At 40.6% G+C, this 22,903-nt stretch overlaps 1 protein-coding gene across 5 annotated transcripts in view; it reads right to left on the bottom strand.

Annotated features, from left to right (window-relative positions):
• Positions 1-22,903, bottom strand: part of TSHZ2 (teashirt zinc finger homeobox 2) — a 233,004-nt gene that overhangs the window by 77,192 nt on the left and 132,909 nt on the right. For 3 of the 5 annotated variants that reach the window (XR_012634626.1, XM_074920023.1, XM_074920025.1), the window contains exon 2: positions 14,311-17,389. Coding sequence is in view for 4 of the 5 variants with exons in the window: in XM_074920023.1 (XP_074776124.1) it covers positions 14,319-17,389 (3,071 nt within the window). In the remaining variant the exon portion in view is untranslated. Of the gene's footprint in view, positions 1-10,580; positions 10,703-14,310; positions 17,390-22,903 lie in introns of those variants that run through there. The other 2 variants (XM_074920024.1, XM_074920026.1) reach the window with 2 other exon arrangements.

Here is a 22,903-nt window from a genome sequence, read left to right as displayed (position 1 = left end):
AGCAGCCACGCTCTTCTTCAGCTTTTTGTTTAATCTCTAGGTACAGCCTTTGCCGGCTTGTATGCAAAACCATTAAATGAAGCCAGCTCAAGGACTGCTTGCCATGTCTGAGTGCGGCACCACACAATGGGCTGGGAATGCCTGAGATCGTTTCCTTTCCTGCCTTTCATATCGCTGAACTGAAACCATCACTCGTGTCAAAAGCAAGGACTGCAGATGAAAGGCCAGTGCATTAAGACAACACATAATTGTCAGTCTCTGAGTTTCTGACATTAATCGTGTTACTTAAAGAAGGTAGTGGAATGGGGTTTTTTGGCCCTCCCCTCCCCACCTCGAGTGACAACACACAGGAGATAGTCTGGATAAAAATTTTTAAAAAAAGGACTCAAAATTTTTGCTAATTAAAAGTAATGTGTTTTCCCATTTTTGGCAATTTGATAACACAAAACACTTACTTGGGGGCCACAGGGGGAAACAAACTGAGACGGATAAAAAATGTTTTGTGTTCATCCAAGCAAGACTATGTTAATGCACATTATCCCATTAATGCACATCAACATCGGGAATAAGCGCGCCAATGCAAGCAAGAAGCATACACTTATCATCATTTGATAACATGTTTAATGACAGATTGACGGTTGATTTGCAAATGTGAACTGGCATCAATGTTGCTAACTTCAGCTTCTGCCGCCTCCTCTGCTATGCCAGCATATTTATGTGCATAATTTGATTTCGCAGCCACACTGTTAGTACATTTTTAATATTAACTATGCAAGAACAGACAGCCGAACTTAAGTTGCACTGATGGTTTGAGTTCATTAGATTGAAAAAGATGGGCAATGATGACAAAGATGGAGATGGCAGCGCAACATCAAAGAGGCAACACTTAACAAACACACTCCATTTTGAACAAACCGAACTAACACATTTCATGTTGTCGGCTGCAGCAGAGCCCTTATGTACAACAGTAAGAAAAAAAATATGCTTCTGCCCTGGGCATACTGACAGCAACTCTGTAAGAAGCTTACCAAGCTTCTGGACACACAGTTGTAAGATATTTCACTCCTCTATTGCAGGTAAAGGGGTTGATTCTGGTCTGATGTCCAAGTGACAACAACATAATTCAGCGGAGTTACTCCTGATTTACATCAGTCCAAGGGAGAGTGTCTGTCTGTTCCCACTCTCCTTCCCTAGTTCACTTTTCACAGCTGTGATTCTTTATGACGAATAATAAAAAGATTTTGCTGAGAGCTCAGCTCTTGCATGCATGATGCACAGAGCAGAACTGCAAGTTCAGAAACCCTGGGGCCTCATGCTGCAAGGTGTGGGGTGTCCTTCCCGTGTCCCTGGAGCCAGGGAGCCCAGCACACGTGGGACTGCACTCCTGGTGACTTCCTCTTCTTTGGTGAGTCTGGGCAATTCAGTTCTGCTCTGAAGGGAACACATACCAATGAGCTGGGAGGAGAATATTTCATCCTCTGCTCACATTAATGTCTAGGCATATACTGTGTCTAGTATTAATTTGCTTGTTGTGTTGCAATATATAATAAATTTGAGGCAGTAGCTTTATGGTGCAAGTTGTAATTTTAAATTTTATGATACAAACTGACCATCTGCAGGAATCTGACCATATAACCTGAGACATTCTGTGTAGACTGTAGCGTTAGTACCTCTGAATCACGGTGAAACTATGATTTAGACACACAATTAGATAGACCGGGTCCTCAACAATTCTCAGCTGTCTGAATTGCTGCTGAACAGCCTAATAAATATATAGCACATAGGCCTCCATTCTGCAAAGCTTTTAAGAATGTTCTTAAGTTTGTCTCTAATCAGCAAAGCACCTATTACAATTATTGTTACTCAGAGACCAGTCCTGGACCAGAAACCCGTTGTGCTTGGCACTGCACATACAGAACAAAACCCTGCTGCTCGGGGAGCACTGCTTCTGAGCTGGCTGCTAGGGATGGAGTGCTGGAGCCAGGCCAGGGTTTGTTAGGGAACTGTGAGGGACACAAGTATCGACTGTTGAATTTAATGCTGGAAACACTGCACCTACTTTCCAGATTGGGACACTGAGTAAGTGAGCAGGAAAGGACCTTGCATCAATCAGCAGGTCACCTTCACTGGACAGCAGCAGGAGGATTCCTGGTACCCCTGTCCTGGTGGCAGCTCCTGAGCAAATGCCTCCTGCCAGGATGCTGACCTGGCCTAGCTGTAAAAACTGCTTCTTTATTGTCAGTTATGAAAGAAACCTAAAGCTTGAATTTCAGTAAAAACTCTTTGTGGAGGTCTGTGCTCTTTTTAAGAAGAGACCTGCATTGCAGATCATAAATCCCTGCCTACATTCGGTTCAGGTAGTTTGTTAACCATCTCAGTGGCTGATGCTATACAGATGAAGGTGTATGATCCCCAAAACGTGGAATATCTGAACAGAGAGGCAGCAACAAACGTCCTGGGAGACCCCTGGCATCTTAGGCTGAAACGTGTGTAGCTGGCTCTTTTTAAACTTAAGCCATTGATGCATTAGGGTCCAAAACCAACAGCAGACATGAGACTGCATGGTGCAAGATGCTGTACTGAGTTCAAGATGATGTCTCTCTTAGAAAGGGACCAAATCATTTCCAGTGACACAGGCCAGCAGGTAGATCTTGCTTAGCCCAATAAGGACACAAGAGATCCCGGAAGCTTTGTCAAAAGTGAAATAACTAGGGAAAAAAAAAAAAAAAAAGAAGAAGAAGAAGGGCCAACAGAGACAAATGAGACAAATGCAAGAATGAGGTCATGCTCAGCTATTTTGCTGTCTTTGAAGATAACACTGTATCATCAGTGGGCCGTTCAGAAAGGCACTGGAGCAGCGGGGTTTCCTGCCCTGTGAGCTGAGCAGCAGAGAGCAGCTGGTCAGCCCATACCCAGTAGCCTCGACAATTGCTCTGTTAACAGCCTTGTGCTGCCTCCTCTTTACCTGGGTTTTAGCTACAATTAGAAATAAAAACATATCCCAGGGAGAGGGAATTGTGGTCACCGCTCACTCATGCCAGCTGATGGAGGATGGTAATGGGCAGAGCAAGAGACAAGTGCTATTTGCAGGCAGTAAAAAGGCTCTCCCCCACCCCACCCCTGGCCAGCATGACTGCAGCATGCTAGGTGGCATTGCAGGGGGGTGTGAAATAGCTTCCAGCTCCGTGTTTGCCCTCCAGATTGACTGAACTCCTACTGTGACTGTGCACTTATAATGCTGGTTGTGGAGAGCTCCAGAGAATGGGAGTCCAGAGCATCACACAGCTGGAAGAACCATTAGTTTTCTCAGGTCACAATTATCTCTGCTACTGAGTTTGTGTCCTCTTTCCTGTCTCGTTTTAAGTAAGTTACAATTCTCCCACTCTTGTTACTGAGTAGATGCAGATGCCACTTTGTTCCATGTGATTTATAGCCAGTAGCTAATGTTCAGTTATAATTCCCCATTTTAGACATGAAAAATAGCCTGTAATGCTCAACACAAGGGCCTCTCAACAATGATATATAATTTAAAAATTAACATGAGGACAGAGGAGACACGGGATTTTGAACTAGGGACTCTCTAATTCAAAGGTTACATCTCTACAAGGTGAGCTAAAGGAATTAGTTGAGTTATTAAGTAAATGCCTCTGTTATATTTTCCCAGTACATTAGCTGTTGCAGCCTTTTCCAGTTCAGCTGTGTTCAGCCCCAGCATGTTCAAAGTGCAAATGCTCATGGCACTGTATTCACACGTTTGCTTTTTTTTCAATGTCAAACTGGAGCTTTTCAGAGCCAAAGGTCAAAGTGGAGGGCCCTTAAGAAAATCTCTTGGGAAATTATGTGATTGTTCTTATGTCTTTACTGTATATAAAATCAGGCTTCATACATGGCTTGCTCTTTCCAAGCATCTTAAAACTATAAATGAGTCATGACTCATTCCTGCAACACCTAAGTTATATAAGTGGTCTTGTTAATTTACTGGAATATCTTGCATAACTAATAATTTCCAGGATCAAACTATGAAGCCTCCGAAACCTCTGTGCTGTAAAGAGCTCCTTTAGAAACAGAAGTCCCAACCTCACACAATGAGTTAAAAGCAGAACAAGAGACAGAACCTGCATCACCAGACTCGCTCTGCCAAATGCAAGCCATAAACCCCTCTTTTGGTAAAGCTCAGCAATTCATAAAACATGCAGGGAGAATAGGGAGTATGGAGAAAGAAAGGAGCTTGGCTATGGAGAGGTTTTGGAGGTGGCATTCCTTTCCTGTCTGTTTTCTATTCACACTAAGATGTAGCTCATATCCTAGGTGTCTCCTGCTGCACTCCGGTTAATGCTGTCACACTCCAGCACCAAGTATTACATTTATAGATTACAAATTTATTGACATTTGACATTTGCATCAGCTTTCACCTGATCAACAGGAGCTTTGGCTGCCAAAGGAAATTATTATGGAAGATTTCAACAGCCATGGGAATGCCAAAAAGGTCATTAAATCATATCGGAAAAACAATGTGTTCATAGCGTTCATACATTTAGTCTTGCCAGTAAATCTTCTGGTTGATGCTTGGACCACCTACTGATGATACTCAAAGAGAAGAAGAAACAGGGAGAATTGAAGAGATGAATTAAATTAAAACCAAATGACATGAAGCCTGGCACAGTGGGATCTTTAATTTTCTACTCTATGAATCCAGAATAAGCAAAAAAACCAAAACAAAGCACAGTGGCTTGACTTTATCTAAGTTAATTCCCTCTATATAGGCAGGTCTTAACTAAATAATCCTGAGTAATGTGTGCACCCCACATTATTGCATGCAATTTGTATGTGGGAGGTGCAGGATTCAGAAAACATATGGCACATGGAAAACAAATGACAGGGTGTGCTTTTACACTCATTTTGGCTATACTTATCACTCTTGTTGATATTTTTTTCCAGACATGAAATATGAGTGTAGGAACTTTCACCCTAATCTCTTTGGAAAAATACTGAGAGTTATTTTTTTTGTGCATTTGTGATTTATAGAACAAGGCCACCACATAATTCCTGGGAGCACAGACAATGTTTTAAAAAAACACTGATCAAATAAACATAATTACCTCCCTCATCGGTTTTCCCCTGGATGACAAACCTGGGTCTTGCACCGTAAAAAACCAAGGCCAACAGATTAGGGCTCCATAGAATTACAGAGGGAGGTGAGTTACTGAATTGAAAGCCCACCCACAGCCTGCCTGTCTGTGTATGTCTAGTCTAGGGTGAGCTTCATGAAGACCAATCCACATGCAGCTGTGGAGCTGAGCGAGCATGAAGGAAGTACTGTTTGCTCTTCATTGGAAGAGCAGTGTGTTCGCTTCACATGAACGTAGGCAGAAACAGGCCACAGTATTGTCATATCCCAGAGGGACTCTTCTTCTGTGATGTCCCTTGGGATGTAGGTGAAGAGGTGGGTAAAAGCCAACGCCAATCTTTTTAATGGCCCTGTAGCAAGGCAGTCCCAGCAGTGATCAGTGCCAGTAGCTTGTCCTGCCCCCCTGAAATACAGTCAGTGTTGTGCTTGGAGCACTGATTCACATGCGGCTACGGGGAGACTGTACGGACACTGCATGAAGAGCAGCAGAAGACAGACAGGGAGCTGGACAGGAAGGTTCTTCTAAACCTTGGCTTAAAATAGTAGAGAGAAGTGAAGAGGTGGAGCTGTGTGATGGAAATATCTGTTGGCAGCTGTGCGCTACACCAGGATATCAGTTACATATATTGAGATAGATAATTTCAGGTAATCTGTGTGGCTCATGGTATAAACTTGGGAGTTTTCAGAAACAGGGAGTGTTTTGGAGTTTTCATAAAATAACTAGGAAACCAGCAGTTTCACATTTGAGTTTTCAACATTTCTCCAAGAGGAGAGGGGAAAAACACTTTTGTCTACACACAGAGAGTGCTTCAGAGGTTTAGAAAAGCTGAAAGAAAACTCAGAAGGCATCGAACTAGTATTATCCATGTGCAACAGAACAAGCAGTTTTGCCTCCTCTGAAGTACTGGTCTATACTAACACAAGCCCTGCAGTAAGACTGCAAGTCCTGCTCTGCATACAGTAGAGAGAGAAATCTTTTGAAGGTGGCATTTTTATTGTGTCATGGGAAACTCCCGGGCAAAGTTGAACAGAGAATGGAATAAAGTGTGATGCCCTTAGGTCTGAGGGCTTGATATCACTTCTGCACTCCAGGTGTGATTCCTTCCTTAGCCATGTGCAAAGAGCAAATGTGAAGGTTCAGCACCTGTCTGACTGCCATGGGCTGGTTTGTACACCTTTGGCTCCCTGCCTTGGGATGGGGGACCTCTAGAGCTCACCCCAAGAGGCCTTGCAGTTGTGCCCGAGTTTCTGCAGCTGCCAGGAAGGTCTCTTGTGTGTTCTCTGCAACTCTGTAAGCAGGGGGAAATAATCTCCTCCAGCCAAAGTCCCTGACTTGTAAATCTGGAAGCTAAGAGTGTGCTCTGGCACCACATTTGTCCTGTTCAAAACCAACACTCATGATGGTCATGGGCAGAGATAGGATGGACACATGGACCTTTGACCTAACACTGTATGGCTATTCTGATGTTCTTACCTCACTAATATTCAGCTTTACAAGAGCAGGAAAATGTCATAAAGAAAGTCTTAACAGTGTTCAGCTGTTGGGCACATCTCCTGTTACTGTGCATACTTAGGGGTAGGGAATAGAATATGAACACAAAACATGGCAATTGTTCACTTATAGCTGGAGGCTACAGGCTCCACAGCACAGAGAAAGATCAGCCTGGCAGTGATGCAGAGAATGAATATCCCAATGCGGACCAGGAAAGGTCCCTCAAGCACTGGGGCTTTTGGAGCTTGAGGGACCGTGTGGCACAGGCAGTGTAACACAACCTCGACCTTAATCAGACACTGCAGAGCACTACTGGGAAATGGAGAAGAGGGGAACAAAAGAGCATGTGGTGGTCATGGCCTTCCTGATCTCTCTATTTTAGGTGAGCTTGAAGGCTAAACTTTTTTGCTCCAATGCAGCCCAAACCCACTGTTTTCATCACCTGCTGGAGCTCCTGTGTGGTTGTGTCAATTGTGGATGAGTATGGCAGCAGAAAGGGAAACTGAAGGGTGCTGAGAACGCCCCAGTAAACCACATGCCCATACCCTCACCTTTCTCTTCCTGGCCAGCTTTGCTTTGCACAGTTTCCATGCTGGTCACTGGATAATGAATCGAAAAGAGACTGCTGGGGTACAGCGGCATGGGGACGCTGAGCATCCATTCACACTGAGGCCTGCGATCCTCTGCAGTACAGGCTTCCCAAAAGACGAACTCCTTCTCCTTCGTCTGTGCCCCCTCTGCTGTAGCAAAGCACCAAGCAAGTGGTCTCGGCTGGCCTGAGAAAAGGTGAGCAAGGGGAGGTAGCAACTGCCACCGCACAGACCACTCTGCATTGCTCGATCTGACACAGCTGCCGGAGGAGGTGGAGCGGAGGGAAACAACCACATCAAAGCCACTCTAGCCACCTCTCCTTTCCCTTCAAAAATGTCACTGCGGCACCCTCCACTTTCTATAACAATGTTTATCATTGTTCTTCGATTGTCTGGGACAATAAATGGTTAGAAATGAGCATATATCACCAGGAAATCTCTGCCTGCCCCTTCCCCCAAGCAGTGTCATAAAAACGTACAAATTCACATTAATAATGAAGTGCATTTCCCTGAGAAGCCACTGTGTATCTCAGGGAGAGCAGGCAAGGTGGCAGTTGCTGCAGAGTTTCCTATTAAAGAGCAGAGCAAATACTCATAAATCTGATGAGGGGCCAAAGCACATGTTAGGGCTGTCTCCCTCTTAATGGAACCTTTTCTGAAATGAAAAAAATATATATCTCGATACATTCAGGGTATTCATTAGACATGACAACCTCCTCCACTCCCCCAGCCTTCCCTCCCCCACTGCTGCATGTGCTGACCCCTGGCAGAAGAGCTGGTGCAGAGTGCTGGCAGGGAGGGATTTTGGAGGGGAGGAGGAGTTTTGTTTTAATAAAGGGGTTGTGTAAATTTACTACAGTGAACAAGTCCCCTCCTGGCCCCACGTCTCCTTCCTTCCCTCCACTCCAGCACTGTCCCCTCTGTCTCAGACCCCCGACGTGCCCTCCCCTTGGCTGCCCAGGCTCTGCCATGCCCCCGCAGCCATCCAGTCCATCCATCTGCCGGGGAGGAGAGCCGACAGAGCCAGCGCTGCAACCCAGAGCAGGATGCCTCTTGCAAACCCGAGTGTAGGAAAGTTTTCCTGCCACCTCACACCTTCAAAGCTTGGCCAGCTCATGCTCTCGGGAAGATGCGATTCTGCAGACACAGGTGGCAGGATGAGTACCAGTCCCCTCAGCTCTCTCAGGGACTGTGATCTTGCTACCTGGTGTGGTGTCTTAATGTTATCACAGACAGGATGCTGCCCCTTTCTTGGAGGTGAGATGCTCTTGAAAAAGAAAACCCATCACATTTAAGGCATAAGCTCTGTGCTGTGCATTGTTTGGTTCTGCCTCATTCCTCTTCTTGCAGGCAGGGTCCTGAGTTTGAGCTTCACAGGTGTAAATCCTGCATGACTCTGCTGACATGTGAAAACTAGTGTAAAGGCCTGATCCTTCCTCAGCCAATGGACCCTGCCTAGATGCACGGACTCGGTTCTGAACTGAGGAAATGGGAAGAGATGGCAGAATGAAGCCTGAAGACTACAGCTTAATAATCATGAATTATCTGTTCATTATCCCAATAAATAGTGAAAAATCTCTTCCTCCTTTCCTCCTCCCATAAAGCCATATCTATAATTTTCCTCATTTTCCATCTGTGCTTCATCATATTTGCACTGAGTGATCATCCTGCTAAATTACATTATTTTTATTGAAAGGTGCTTTTGAGGGCTGGATACCGCTCGGGTCTTTTCCTTTTGTTATTGATCTTTGCAATTTGATTGCTGAGGTGTAAAATGTATAAATAAGACTCGGATACCCTTCCTTTGAAATCTTACTGGGTAAAAATGTTCTGCTATAGATTACAAAGGCTGTAGCATTTAATAATATCAAATGCAGCAAGGAGAAGGCAAGATTTTGATATCCTTATGAATACTGAATGCTTGCAGAGGTAGGTGCTATTCAAGGTCAGTTAAAATCTGGTTGAAATACTTAAAAGTTGCTGTTTCTTCATGAGCAGGAGTTCTTGCCTTTTGGGGGCAGGAACTGTCATACACAGTATGCTTACACAGAGCCTAGAAACAACATGGGTTGACCTCGTGGGTTGGATGCGCTAATGCAATGTTAAATAATACTGATCTTAATAGCAACCTGTAGTATTCATAAAAAGCAAGTGAAACTGCACTGATATATCTGTGCTGACACACTCTGATGCATCATCTGGCCTGACCCTGCTCTCAGGGAAGCCAAGAACACACTATTATTGGTTTTATAAGGAGTATTGCTAAATTGAAAAAATGCTATCTAGGAAAATTTTGAAGATTTAAAAAAGCTAAATTGAAAAAGTATCTTGATCTACCACTTTGGGGAAACAGTGATAAATTTCAAAGGATTAGGGGAACTGAGGCTTCACCAGAACAGGACTATTTTGAGGGAGGAGTGACAAGTTGGAGGTAGTTCCTTGCCATGTGTGGGCTCTGTGTCTCTCCTCCAGCACAGCAGAAAGGCCAACCTATTCCTCCTCCTATTCCACTGTCTCCTCTTCTCTCCTTCATGGTGCTCAGCAATTTTACCCAGTTTATCCCAATAGAAGTCTATTTTAAAGTGGGACTTCCCCACATAATGTTTTTACCATTGAGAAGTCAGCATTTTCCACCAAGATTCTGTCAGAAAAGTCCCTTTTGAACTGAATAATTAAGGCTTTATTTGCAATGAACCCTCTCTTTCTGGCTGATGATGTGGTGAGCAGAACCCTTAGTTTTGTTGGTAAATTCTGCTTACAAAATCATGGTGGACACAACTGCAGGCAGCTACATACCAGCATGAATGATTCCCCAGAAAGGGTCTCTCAGTTTTTAATGTTTGTTGCTGAGAAGAAATGAAAGATGAAGAGCAAGCTAAATTCTCCAAAATATAGTTTTGGACTACTAATTCATGCAATTGTCCTTGTCCATGTAACACCAATATTGGCTAATAGTGGAACATGATGTTCAGAGCAGCTCCTACTGTTTCAGAGGGATGAGAAAATAAAATCCACAGAAGAAAAAAAATCTTCTATTTTGGTATACTTAACACATACAGTTATCTACGTGTCCTATATATCATTTAACAAATTGCTTTGCAATTCTTACAGGGCGTGGTATAATGACTGATTTAAAATCACTGCATTGCTTAAACTGCATTGTTCTTCATCAAGTTGAGTCATTTTTATGTGAAGTGTCAAGCTCTCTAACAAATAACTGCTGCCAGACAAATCAAGTTCCTCATCTTAAAGCTACGGCTAAATAGTTTATAGCTTTAATCTGCTCACTGAGGTGTGCAGTCTATGACAGTAATTATAAATGCAAGGAGAAATTATAGCTGAATGCTTTAACTGCATTAGGAGCCATTTGATGAACAATCATGATTGCCTGCTCATTTTCAACAATAGAGGGCAAGTTAGTGTCAGTGCATTAGAGGATTTTCAGTTCTGCTCTGCTCTTTCTTCCATTTACCACAGAATGTCAGTTGTCTCCTATAAAGTAGAAAAAAAGCACTGTAGAAGCTTTAAACCTGATGGTTAAAAAAAGACAAAGGAGGAAACAGAGAGAAAAACTGTTTATCATTATGACTCATTTTTTTGTTTTGCAGCAGCCTTACTTTCAAATTAGTTCATCTCAGGTAGCTGCTTGTTTACTTATCAGGGTCTTTTGAAACAGAAATCTCCCCAGTCAAGTTGGAAATTTGAGTCTATAAGAGACTTATTTCTATAAAAAGTTGTAGATAAGACCACAGAGATCCTCAGTTACCGACCAGTTTATAGCCAATCTCACTTGACTTTAAAATTAGAAATACAATTCTGCCTTGTCTTTTTTCTCAGGACAACATAAAAATTCTAATTTAGTTGAAAAAATGAACAAATGTTCTTCAAAGGTATAAGTCAACATACAAACTACTTCTAATTAAAGCCATGTTCCCTAATGTTCATGGGTTTTCTTTGAAGAATAGCAATAAAACCAGATTTGAAGCAGTTTAAATGAAAGAGAATGGAGACATCTGATTGTTGTATATTACACATAATTTTACATTATATTACTAAACCTGTATCAGTTAGAAGAACTCAAGAAAACTCCAAAGATGAATATAAACCAGATATATGCGTCTTTACATTTAAGAAGAATTTATAGTAAATTTCTTATAAACAGCCTCAGAGAGGTCTTAAAAATAAATCCATATACATAACACACTTTTCTACAGCACTAACCCAGATTATTAATTTATATATTTAATGATAGCTAACACTTTAAAATATAACCTTTAATAGTAAATTTCATTGAAATATAGAAAATATTTAATGTATTTCTATACTTTGAGTACTTTCCACTGTTTTATTTCCATTTATTTCCATATATTTTCTCTATTTTTATTTCTATTTCACTACAATATTGACTAGAAGAAGTAAATGCAAATGCATGTGTGCATTTTAAGAATCTCAGTATGCTTTATATTTCTTTCTAAATACTGTGTTTTCCTCTACGTTACTATTCAAATGTATACTGAATCTTAAAAATAACACGGTAAGAATAAGTAAACTCTGAAAATCCCTGTTATTTGATTTAGTCTCCTTGAAGAGCTCAGGAAGAAACCATATGAATAAACTCTGGCCTCCACACTTCTAACAGTGTCAGAACTTCAGTAGGCTTACGGCTCCAAAACTGTAATAAAATCTTTACAATGCTATCCAAAATACCCCATCATTTCATACAATTTGTGCTATCATGCATACCAACTAAAATTATAGTTCCAGATAACAGTGCTATCACTCTGTCATTGCTATTTAAATATATTTTTTCAAAGGTAAGATACAACCTGCATCTTGATATAAATTAGAAATGGATGAGTATTAAGAGGATAGCAATTTCTCGGTACCCAAAGGCAGGAAGGACAGTACCTTATTTATGTAGTTACATATCACCTGAATAATACCCCAATGTGTCTGTGCAGGTTATTACAATGCAGAAACCACCTTTTTTTTTCCCTTGGAGATTTTTTTTTCCTTTGTATTTGTTCCCCAAATCCTCAGAAATAGTAACATGTTTATAAAGGTGGGTGTTTGGTTTGCCTCTTAGTAATAACACAGTGCTTTTAAGACCAAATCTGAAACATTTGTCATGTATTAAGCCATGAATGTGCCAAAATAGCTGTTATATTAATACATTTGGCAGATAGTTTTTGTTTGATAGTACCCAAATTATTGGTTTGCTCTAAAATCTCTTGTGTGAAAACTATGAATGTCAGTCTTATTAATCATTAACTGGTGGGAAGGAAACAAAGTATGGTATATTCTTCCTAACCAATTTCTTGTAGTTTTTTGATATTTTGTCAGGTATGTTGAATTTGAATGGTCAGATAAACAAGTAACATTTATTTGTTGAGTTCTAATGTTGGGCAAAATGTGTCAAGCAAGAAACTTAAGGGTATTAGCCCTATTTGGAAAACAAATTCTTTTTGAGTTGGACAGAATTTTGCTGGCTAAAACATGCAGAAAGCATAAATCTAGTCAAATGGGGACAGCACGTATGAGATGTATGCAAAACTTAAATCTTATTGCACTTGAATACTGACGTTGTACTCTACAGTAATAGCTTCTATTACCCATCCCAAAGTAACCCTTTGATTAGTGGTTTAAATTATTCAAAAGTAGCCTTTTTAATGGAGCTAAGTGATGCATAGTCCTTGTGCTGGCTCTGTACACAGAAAGTGTTTCTTAAAGCTTCATGAATATTTGCAGCAAACAAATGTGAAATCTTCACACAAACGGGTATTCATCCTCCAAGTGCCTGCACCCTCAATTAGCCAGAGAATAGCCACAATAGCAGGTGGCGTAAGTGACAACTCACAACACATCTTTAATTTTGACTGTCTGACGAATTCATTTTTCGAATGTTATTCAAGTAATGAACACGTTGGAGAAAATCTGAATCTGCACATGATTATTCTGTGAACAGAAGCAGAGCCTGAGCCTGCTGGAGAAATTGTTGGGAATGACTAACAGAGCTTTCCTGGAAATAAACTCATTAGAACAAAAAACTTCTATTTGGACTTTTAGTTGATGTTCTGCATATTTATTTAAATCAAGAATATTCATGTTTGTGAATCAAGTAAAATTAAAAATGCAAAATTGTGTGTCATCTGAATATTACATTACATGTTATAAACATTGGTTGCAGCAGTACTTCAGTCTGTGTATCTTTCAGCAAAAAACAGCAACTCTAACGTAGAAGTATCCCACTAACAGGTCTTTGAAATATCAAGCTTGTAAAAAATATAGCTGCTTTCTCAATTAAGCATTAACCCCCCCCAGGTTATACGAAAACTTGCACTGAAGTCAGTGATGTATATGGATTGACTAGCACTCCCATCAACATAAACAAAACATAATCAAACATCTTAAAGATTAAAAAAAGGAGTGACGGAGAGATAGGTTAAAAAGATGCGACAAAAAAGGCCACTCACAATAGTAAGTGTTTAAGTAAGTGTAAAATATTAAAATATTTTACAAAACCGAGTACCCAAATATCAACAAAAGAATATCTTCTAGATATAAACTTTCCAGAGTTATTTGTAGATTTTTGAGGCTGGGTTTCAGATTGTAAAAAACTTGGAATAATTAAGATTTTGCTAATTTGACATTTGAATTGTCTTTTTTTCCCCCATCAAAATCAGATTTACTGGTGTGTTAGCATGGAGAGTGGTAATAATCTTTTGGGGTTTAGTGCTTTTTTTCTGCTGTTTCCATTCTCATTGCAAAAAGTAGCATTTAGTTGCTGCATTCCACACTGAAGCGCATAGGACATGAAACAATTAATTCTTAGAAACAAAAAAGAGTGAGAACTGGGAAAACAGCTATTTTGAAATTATTAACAAGAAGCAACTTTTCTATATATGGCAATGTGGTTATGCATTTACCAAGCTCTCTTCTTGAAAACATTATAAAATGGATATGTACATGCAATTAGATTAATGAAGCAGGAGTACATTATGCATTTTATACTGTTTTCCTACATTTAAGAAAGTCTTAAGAATGTCTTACGAAGCCTCCTTAAAATGATGAAATTAAAACTCGCTATAGAGCATGCATACCTTAAGAGTTATTCTTCATCCACTTCTGCTACAAATTGTGAATGGTGTTCTGGTGACTTGCTGTGTGTTTTGCTTAGATGAAGTTTTACTGCATGTTTGCTCGCAAATGTCCGACAGCACAACTTACATTTGAACTTAGAGTCTGTGTCCTCTTCTCCAGCTATTGTTTCAGGAGATCTTTGAACTGAAACTCTGGAGATTTCTTGTTCTACCTTGGTTTGCTGCTCCACAGCCAGCCTGTTCATGTCTTTCATTTGGAAACCTAGATGAGATTCTAAGTGGCTAATGTAAGTAGATGGGGTTCGAAACTGAGATGCACAGTCGCTGCAATAAAAGACTGGATGTCCTTTGTCCATGTTTTTCAAAAACTTTGTTCCTCCGGTTTTCCTAAGTTGATACTTGACATTTGCCAACCAATGGCTGATGGTGGTCATTGACAGTCCAGTAAATTTTGAAATCTGCATGCGCTCTTGTGGGCCTAGATCTGATAATAAATATTTACCTTCAGATGTCTGGAAGAGGCTGGAAGCAAACTGAGCTTGCAAAATGAGAAGATGTTGAGGGTTCCAGTTTGACTGTCTGCCCTTCCTTTTATGCAGAGTGGAGACTTCTGTTGAGACATCCTCAAAGCGTCGGACATCTATTTCCAATTTCATAGATGGGATCCTTGAAGATGCAGCAGGTTTTGGTGTAGTAGCTTTGGGAAGAACTTTGACCATGTCAGCAATGTCAGACAGAGCATGTTTTTGAGGTGGAGAAGTACAAGATTGTGCTTGAGCTGACTCAGCTTTCTTGCCTTTGGATTTGGTCAGGTCAATAGGCTGATCATTGTTTTCGAATAAATAGTGCCTGGATACACTTGCAGGCTTTGGTGGGGTTGGAGTAGGAGATAAAACTGGCTTCTCCATCATATTTAGGTTAGGTTTGTGGTACATAGAAATTGTGCTAGAGCTGGGGCTGGAGTTGGATTGAGGCTGTAAAGGCTCAGTGGCTTTGCCCAAGTGATTATTGAGTACTGACTGCAGCGCACTGAGAGGGTTGACACAAGGCAGTTCGGACGAATGGTTGGCAGCAGCACAACCATTACTGAGAGAAGCTGCTGTTGCTTCCTTGAGGACTGTTTTTTCTTTCCCACTGTCCTCTTTAATTTTGTCTTCTTCTTTCAAGGGACATGGTTCTGTCTTTTTTGGCTCCACAGAGGCTTCAGATTTGAGGAGTGGTTCTCTCTCATTCTGGTTGAGAGAGGCAGGCTCAGCTTGGATGCCCTCTTTAGCATAGTCCTTTTGTAACTCCTCCTTGTCATCAGTTTCCTTCTTCACTTGAGTGCACTGGGCCACATTTGCTGAGATAGGGACCAAAGGCATGACCTTCCACTTCGGAGCTATGGGCCTCAATTTATTGGTGATTGTTGGCCTGATTTGCAGTACTTGGGAACCCACAGGCAAAGATGGCTTAGCTCCTTCAGAGAGCTGATAAGCTGCGTGGATGCTGGGGTAGGCACTCCAGCTGGGCGCTCCATTTTGAGCTTTGTTGATGGCTGTTGTGACAGTGTTCTCCAAGGACTTTAAAATGTCCCCACCACCCTTTGAACCATCTTCTAAATCTTCTTCTCTGAGATACTGATATTTCATTGTGGGATCCAGTGGTTTCTGAAGAGAGTCTTCATACTCTTCAGTTTTTACTGCTTTCTCATCTTTGTTCGCGTCTTCAGTTTTATCTTTTTTACTTTCTTTTTTTAGTTCAGAGGTGGGAACTATGCATTCTGCAGATGATTTACTGGTTGACTTTGAAACTGGGCTGTCACTGGCTGGTGCTTCAGACAGTGATTGCATTTTTTCCACAGCTAAAGGATCCAGAACAAGTTGCTTTCCTTTCTTTGAAGCTGAACTTGTGACTTTCAAGAAATGGCCAGTGACCATCATGTGGGTTGTGAGCTGCTGCAAGGTATCATGGGAACTTCCACATTCCATACACTTCAAAATCTGGGATTTGCAGGCCTCAAACTGCCACGTATAGCTGGCACCATTCTGGTAGCCGTAGCGGTTGTTGGATGATAACTGCAGGTTTGCGTTCTTCTGAGGAGAAAAAGTATCTGAGAAAGACCCCGTTGTGGAATCGGGGGAACAAGGCCTGTTAACATCAAACACACGTTTCTTTGCTGGAGTGACCATTTTTGAAGAAATGGTTGGTACCGGCTCCTTCAAAGGCACTTTTTGGTAATGTTTTGTTTTTATCATATGAACACTCAGATCTTGAAGGGAATCAAAAGAGTCACCACAGAACATACATTTCAGAACTTTTTGTGCATCTTCCTTGTCCATGTCCTGGAAAGCCCTTTTTCGGGGCTTTGAGTAGCTGGTAGGTCTGTGCTTGTCCTTTTTATGGTTGTCATCTTGGTAGTGACCTGTCTCATTCATATGAACCGTTAGTTCTACCAATGTGTCATAGGCAGCGCTGCACTGCCGGCACCGGAACCGGCTGGCGCCCGTGAACACAGTTCCACACATTTTGCTGCTCTGCCTGTAGAGCTGGACCGAGCTGAACAGGTTGGGTTTTGAGACAGGTCTGGAAGGTAAATTCTGCTGTAAGCTTTTTGACAGTGCGTCTTGATGCCAATCAAAATCAGCTTTGTTCCCTCCATTTCTGTTGTCACAACTCCTCTTTTCAGAGTTAGACAACTTGAAACCCAGCCCTAAGCCTGTCCAGTAAGAGTCTGACAGTATGTTGGCATAGACTGCTGTCATTTTATCCATGCAATCATGTGCTTCATTCTGGGCTTTGGGATGGGCGCTGGTTTTTGGGTCCTGTGGCTCTCTAGAGCAAATACTTTTAATATCTGCCACATGGTCACTACCGTCACTTAGTAGTGATTCATTTTCTGCATCCTGGTTAGATATATGACTGACAGGGGAATTCTGATAACTAAAGTTCCCTTTCTGCTCAGGACCCAAGTCATGTTCCTCATCCGTGCCAGTGTCATTGCTGCCCTGGAGTTGGGCAGTTGAGTTGTTATCGTCATCATCTTCTTCTTCCTCCTTTATATCTTCCTCTTCCTTTAAATCTTCCTCTTGGACATAACCTGAAATGTAACGTCAATATATAAAATCACTTGTTAGAGGAGAATAATACAGTTCGAGCTTTCTAGTTTCACTATTTTTTTTCTTTACTGGACTTCATTTTAATCTACAACTTTATTGCCTGTTAGTTCTGGAAGTGAAAAAAGCCAAATGATGTTTCTTTTTGTGAAGGTTGTTGCATTTTGTTGGCAGATGATCATAATTCTTTATAACTGCCAGAGATTCTGAGTTAATAATTTTCCTGTCATGGGAGTATAATTCTAACTGTCCTGTAATGGGACAGTTGGAAAATTCATATGTAAGAATTTAAAGTTTATACTAAAAGCTTCAATTCTATGAAATTGATTTTAGCCTCAGTGAAAGAAAGGTTAGAACTGGCAATGAACAGAAAAAAAACCCTGCCGTAATCTTCCTGGTTCATAGCGTCATCTAGGTACAGTAACCTTTTGCCATTTGATCACCTAAAAATGCACTTTAGAATGTACACAAATAATTTATATGTCAAAATATAATGTCTGAAAGTGCTAATAGGTATAAGTGGAACTCTTTTGTTTATAAAAGTAACGTACTGTGTGCCATAAAAGCAAACTGTGCTTCAGTAAAAACAAATCCATAAATTTCAGGGGAAGAATCCTTGGAAGTTACAGAACAGTATTAGGATATGGCAGAGGTAGACCAGAGTTAACTGTAAAATGGGAAAAGTAGAACAAATCCAGAAAGATCTTCTGTGACAAATTAACTAATTAGTAAGATGAAGTTGATACTGGAAGAGCTGTAAATTTTAAAATTAATTAAGGAATTCAGGGTTTGGGGTTTTTTCTGGCCTTTTATCAGCCGTAATTCTGCCTAAGTTACAGGAGACAACCTGGTTAAAAACAGACTGAAGAACAGAGAAGAGGATTTTTAAGGGTGGACTGGCTTCGCTGCAGTCAGTGGATAAATTCACAATTCACTCAATTCACTCCCAGACCCCACAAGAAGGGATGGAGCAGAACGAGTGATTCAGGTGTTTTCACAAAACCCCAGTGTAATTTTTTTAACAGCCATTGCAAAGCTGTTACGCACAATGCAAGTAGACATTGAAACAATTCACTGTTATTGACATCCACTCATCAAAACTAAATGTTGATTTCAGAAGCACAGGTCTTCATAGGAGACATGTTGATGAGCTCTTGCAGTCAGGTGCAAACACAGTGCTGCTGACCCTAGTGACTGCACTGCAGTCTCAGGAGTACTTTGTTGTATTTCCTTAAGATCTAGCTTTTTGTATCAGGTAAGTATGTAAAAAAAATAACACCAAACCCCCCATATCAAAGCTGCCCTTAAAAATAACTAAGCAAAAATATAATAAAATTCTAGTGCTCTTAATTGTGAAGTAACCCTAAAAGCTCATCAAGCACAAGGTAAATGAGACTAAAAGTGTTATTTTCTAAAATCCAATTCCTTCCTGTCTTCTGAGAAAAGCCATCTTATGGCTCTTTGAGAACCTGGCTCATTTTGCTCCCTTGAATTTGTTACTCCTGCACAATTTATATCCTTTGAGCAAATCAAAAGGGATGGGCAGAAAAGGTAGAAGCATTTTGATTAACATACGGACAAAGCCTTCCACAGTTTTTTCAGATATGTGTTTCAATTTTTCAATCTGTTTGCATGTGTACCTCACCCCTCCCAACACATGTTTACCATCAAGCCAAAGAGATGCACTAGAACTACAGGAACGGTTTCCTGGATGAAGTTGTCGCATAAGAAGAGGGCAACGATGGCGCTCTCTGTGGACAGGCTAAGAAACCCACATGAGTCATCTTTCCTACCCTTCCCGCTGTCTTAGGACCTGAAGATCACACTGCCTTACTCCAAGGGTTATACTAGGCAGCTTCACAACCAGGGGCAATGACAACAGCAGTGGCTATGTGCAAATGACTTGGACATCATTTTAGTATGACAAAACAATAGTCACATAGTAGTAGGAACACTGTGCTCTGCAGCAGAGGCTTTCAGCAAAGAAGATAAATATTAAGTGTTAATTACTAAAAAATAAGTCCTTTAGTAATATGTTGGGGTACAGCAAATATCAGTAGTCCCATTTAGAGATAATCAGACTGTGGCAGGCAGCACAGACAATACTACGAGCAAAATATGTTTTCTCCTCCCTAATCTTTTCCCCTACTAACCAGATAATACTTCCCATGTACTCCTTTCTAAGCTTGTTTGTTTTTCAGGGGGACAAGGAGAATGGAGGGACATGGAGGCGGCAAAATCTCCTGCACGTCATGAGTAGTAACCTTGTTAAACAAGCAGCATGAACTGATGAGCAGGACTGACATGGTTCTCGCGGTGTTAGAGATACTGTACAGCGTAGGTAGCGACGCTGGCCCCTTGCCAGGATGTATCACAGTGCCAAGCATATTACACTGAGCAAAACAAAAATAAGGAGGGAATCCAATGAAGGAATCAGACAAAACAGACAACAAATAGCACTCACACGGTTTTGGGTCGGTGCAAATTTGATTCTCCATTTCAGCACCAATTCTTTGAACACTATTAACCCATTTTCCACCAGACGGCATTTTTTTTTCCTTTGGAAGATACATACAGTAGTTTCTTCCTCACAATATCCTTTGTCCTTCTAAAAGGATTTACTAGGAGCAGCAGAAGTACCAGACAGCTGCACATCCCCCACAACACATATAAAATTTTCTGCTTAATTAGGCATTGACATGTTTACTATAACCTTTACAGAAGAGTAACTCATGCTGAGAAATCCTCTTTTTTTGTGTGTCTGTATAAGATACAGACACAATCTTCTGTAAGTGCTAAAAGTAACTTATTAGAAAACACCATCAAAATTTCACAAAACCATCAGTCAGGTCCATTTTAATGGTTAAAGGTTCTGGGCAGCTTTGAAAGCATGTTTCAGTATTCTACTTGTAAAACCATTTCTGTTTATGTAAATGATTTAAATTGCTGTGGGCATTTTAAGGACAGCGGAGACCTCTTCTGTGCAGACAACCTAGGGTACAAGAAATGCATGTGTCCTTCCAACAGCAGTTTTTAGTAAGCTTTCACTGGACTGAAGTTTGATGTGAAGCGATGTACCTATTTAACAGAAATAACATTAATTTAAGTGGACTTTGCATTATTTATTTTATAAGTAAAGGGTGTCTTAAGCCTGTACACCCACAAGCTTTAAATGCAGTATCTGTAATAAGCAGCATAAATTTTGCACACCATACTGACGTCCATATAATAAATTGTTGAGTGACCTGTTCTCTTCCTATCAGTTGTCCCCTAGGGTCATTCTGACATCCAAACCTCTGAGATGTTCATATATAGCTGTCTTACGGGAAGAAAAAATAATTAAAGAAATCCAAAATCAGTAACCAGGTGAATGCTTCCTCCTTTTCCCAGATGAGAATTTTTCCTACCAAAATTAAACAGGCCCAGGCAGAGATGTAAGATGGGCAATGTGCAGTCCCAAAGAAGTGGGAAACTGAATTTTCACTATCATCTTGAAGACTGGACAAAACCCAGCAGCTTCAGAACACTGAATGGAAGCAATTTCTGGCTTCCTAAATGGAAATACAGTATTTGGTTTTAGTGCTGATTGATCCCAAGACAGCGTGTGTCAAAATCATTATATCAGTAAGGATAATATTATCATATGGATAATATAAATAATAATAAATACAACTCTAAAATGCTTCAACTTTTTAAAAGATTTTCCTCTGTGGTCTTTGTGATGGGATTCATGGTAACTTAAGAAACCTGCTTCTCTAGGACAAGGGTTGCAATAAACAGCTGATTCTTTATTCTTCAAAAGATAACATTTTCTTAGGTATTTCTAGCACATTTCTACAGAGTAACTTAAAAGAAAGACGGTCCAGTTAATACACCTGCATAAATGCTTCTTTTAACTTATGGGTCTAAAACCATCCATATCTACCTTCAAGCCTTGACCCTACGATCAGACAGCACTGAGGCAAGCTCCCAGTGATGCTGGATCCAGTATTGACTTTCAGGCCCTTGCACCCCCAACTAACCTGCAATTTGCACCACGTTATACATCACTCCTGCCCTTGAATTGTAGAGTGTGAATACATCTTTTTTTTTCAAAGTGTTCATTCTAACTGTTAACTTTTCCATCAGTGGATGCTATTTTCACTCAAACTTGCTATTTTTCCACATAAAGAAACATTTCTTAAAATATATATATATACATATTTCTTTCCAAGACTGGAAAATTTATTTTCTGCCAAGAAAAGGGACAGTGAATCATTGTCCAGAACAACACTGCTAATCCATGTAAAACCCATGCACCATCTGCACTTCTTCATATATATATTCCAGTTTTACTTGAAATAACATCATTAGTAGAGCAATCTCACAGTGCTATAAGGTGATCTTGTTTCCTTCTTGTCTGGCTTCAGCTCAAACATCTTTTTGTGCTTGGCAGAAACTGTTTCTTTCTCTGAAATATTTCATGCAGATAATGGATAATGACCACTTCTCATTCCTTTTTCTCAAAAATGTCTAACTACATTAGCTACCCAAAGACAAATCTTAACCTGGGTCTTTGTAGAAGTTCATACCTATAGATTCATCACAGTTTGAAAATCAACTGAAGAGATAAATTGGCAGCTGAGGAAAAAAAAATCCCTACTCTGTTGCATAACTCTTATATCAAAGACATTTTGAAATTTAACAGGATTAAAATCAATGCGACACTCTGGAAATGCAATGGAGTTTCATGGAAAGGACTCTCGAAATGTGAAATTTGTAACACGAGAATGAATTACATAATTTCAGAGCTTTCAAGGCTATGTTTAATTTTTGTACCAGGCAAATTACTTCCTGTTAAGTTCTGCAAGATGGAAAGAAAACACAGGGAAAGGTTACCATTCTCACCATGGAGGGAGCAGAGTGTCTGGCTCTGAATCATGGGTGTCAGAGACGAAGGAGTGTCTCTGTCATCTGGTCTAAACATCCTGGTAGTGTGAGGCTTATTTCTAAAGCTATGTGCATCCTGAGGAAGGTTTTATATGTTCTCAAAACCTCAGAAAAGGCTGAATATGCTCAATTGACTCTTTTCTGGGAGGCCAGTTGATTATTTTGGATAATGGTAAATTATTTGCACCTTTTGCTGCTATTGCTATTTACCATCACATCCAAATTCAGTCAGCAGTGGCTCCGTATGGAAGTTTCCATCACCAGCTTAGGGTTGCAGTTTTGTATCCAAAATGACTTGTCGTCTCAAAGGACAGATTTTTCACAATATTCCTTTGCCTATTTTTTTAGAGCTTTGTTTTTCAAATAGTTACAGCAGCTGATGCTAGGGCATGTATTTCTGCATCTTGCAGAGTAGGAAAAGAAACACTCACTACCATCCACTGCTGGACGATAGAAGCAACCTCTGTGGTGCCAAGTTTGCAAGCCACTGCAGCGTAGGAGCAAGGAAACCTGGAGTGGCTTCTGCCATTACCAAATTTAAACATGCAAGGGCAATTCCATGAGCTGTA

This window comes from Athene noctua, chromosome 16 (assembly GCF_965140245.1).
Source record: "Athene noctua chromosome 16, bAthNoc1.hap1.1, whole genome shotgun sequence".
In the NCBI taxonomy this organism is placed as follows: domain Eukaryota; kingdom Metazoa; phylum Chordata; class Aves; order Strigiformes; family Strigidae; genus Athene; species Athene noctua.
This window is presented reverse-complemented; position numbering and strand designations above follow the sequence as displayed.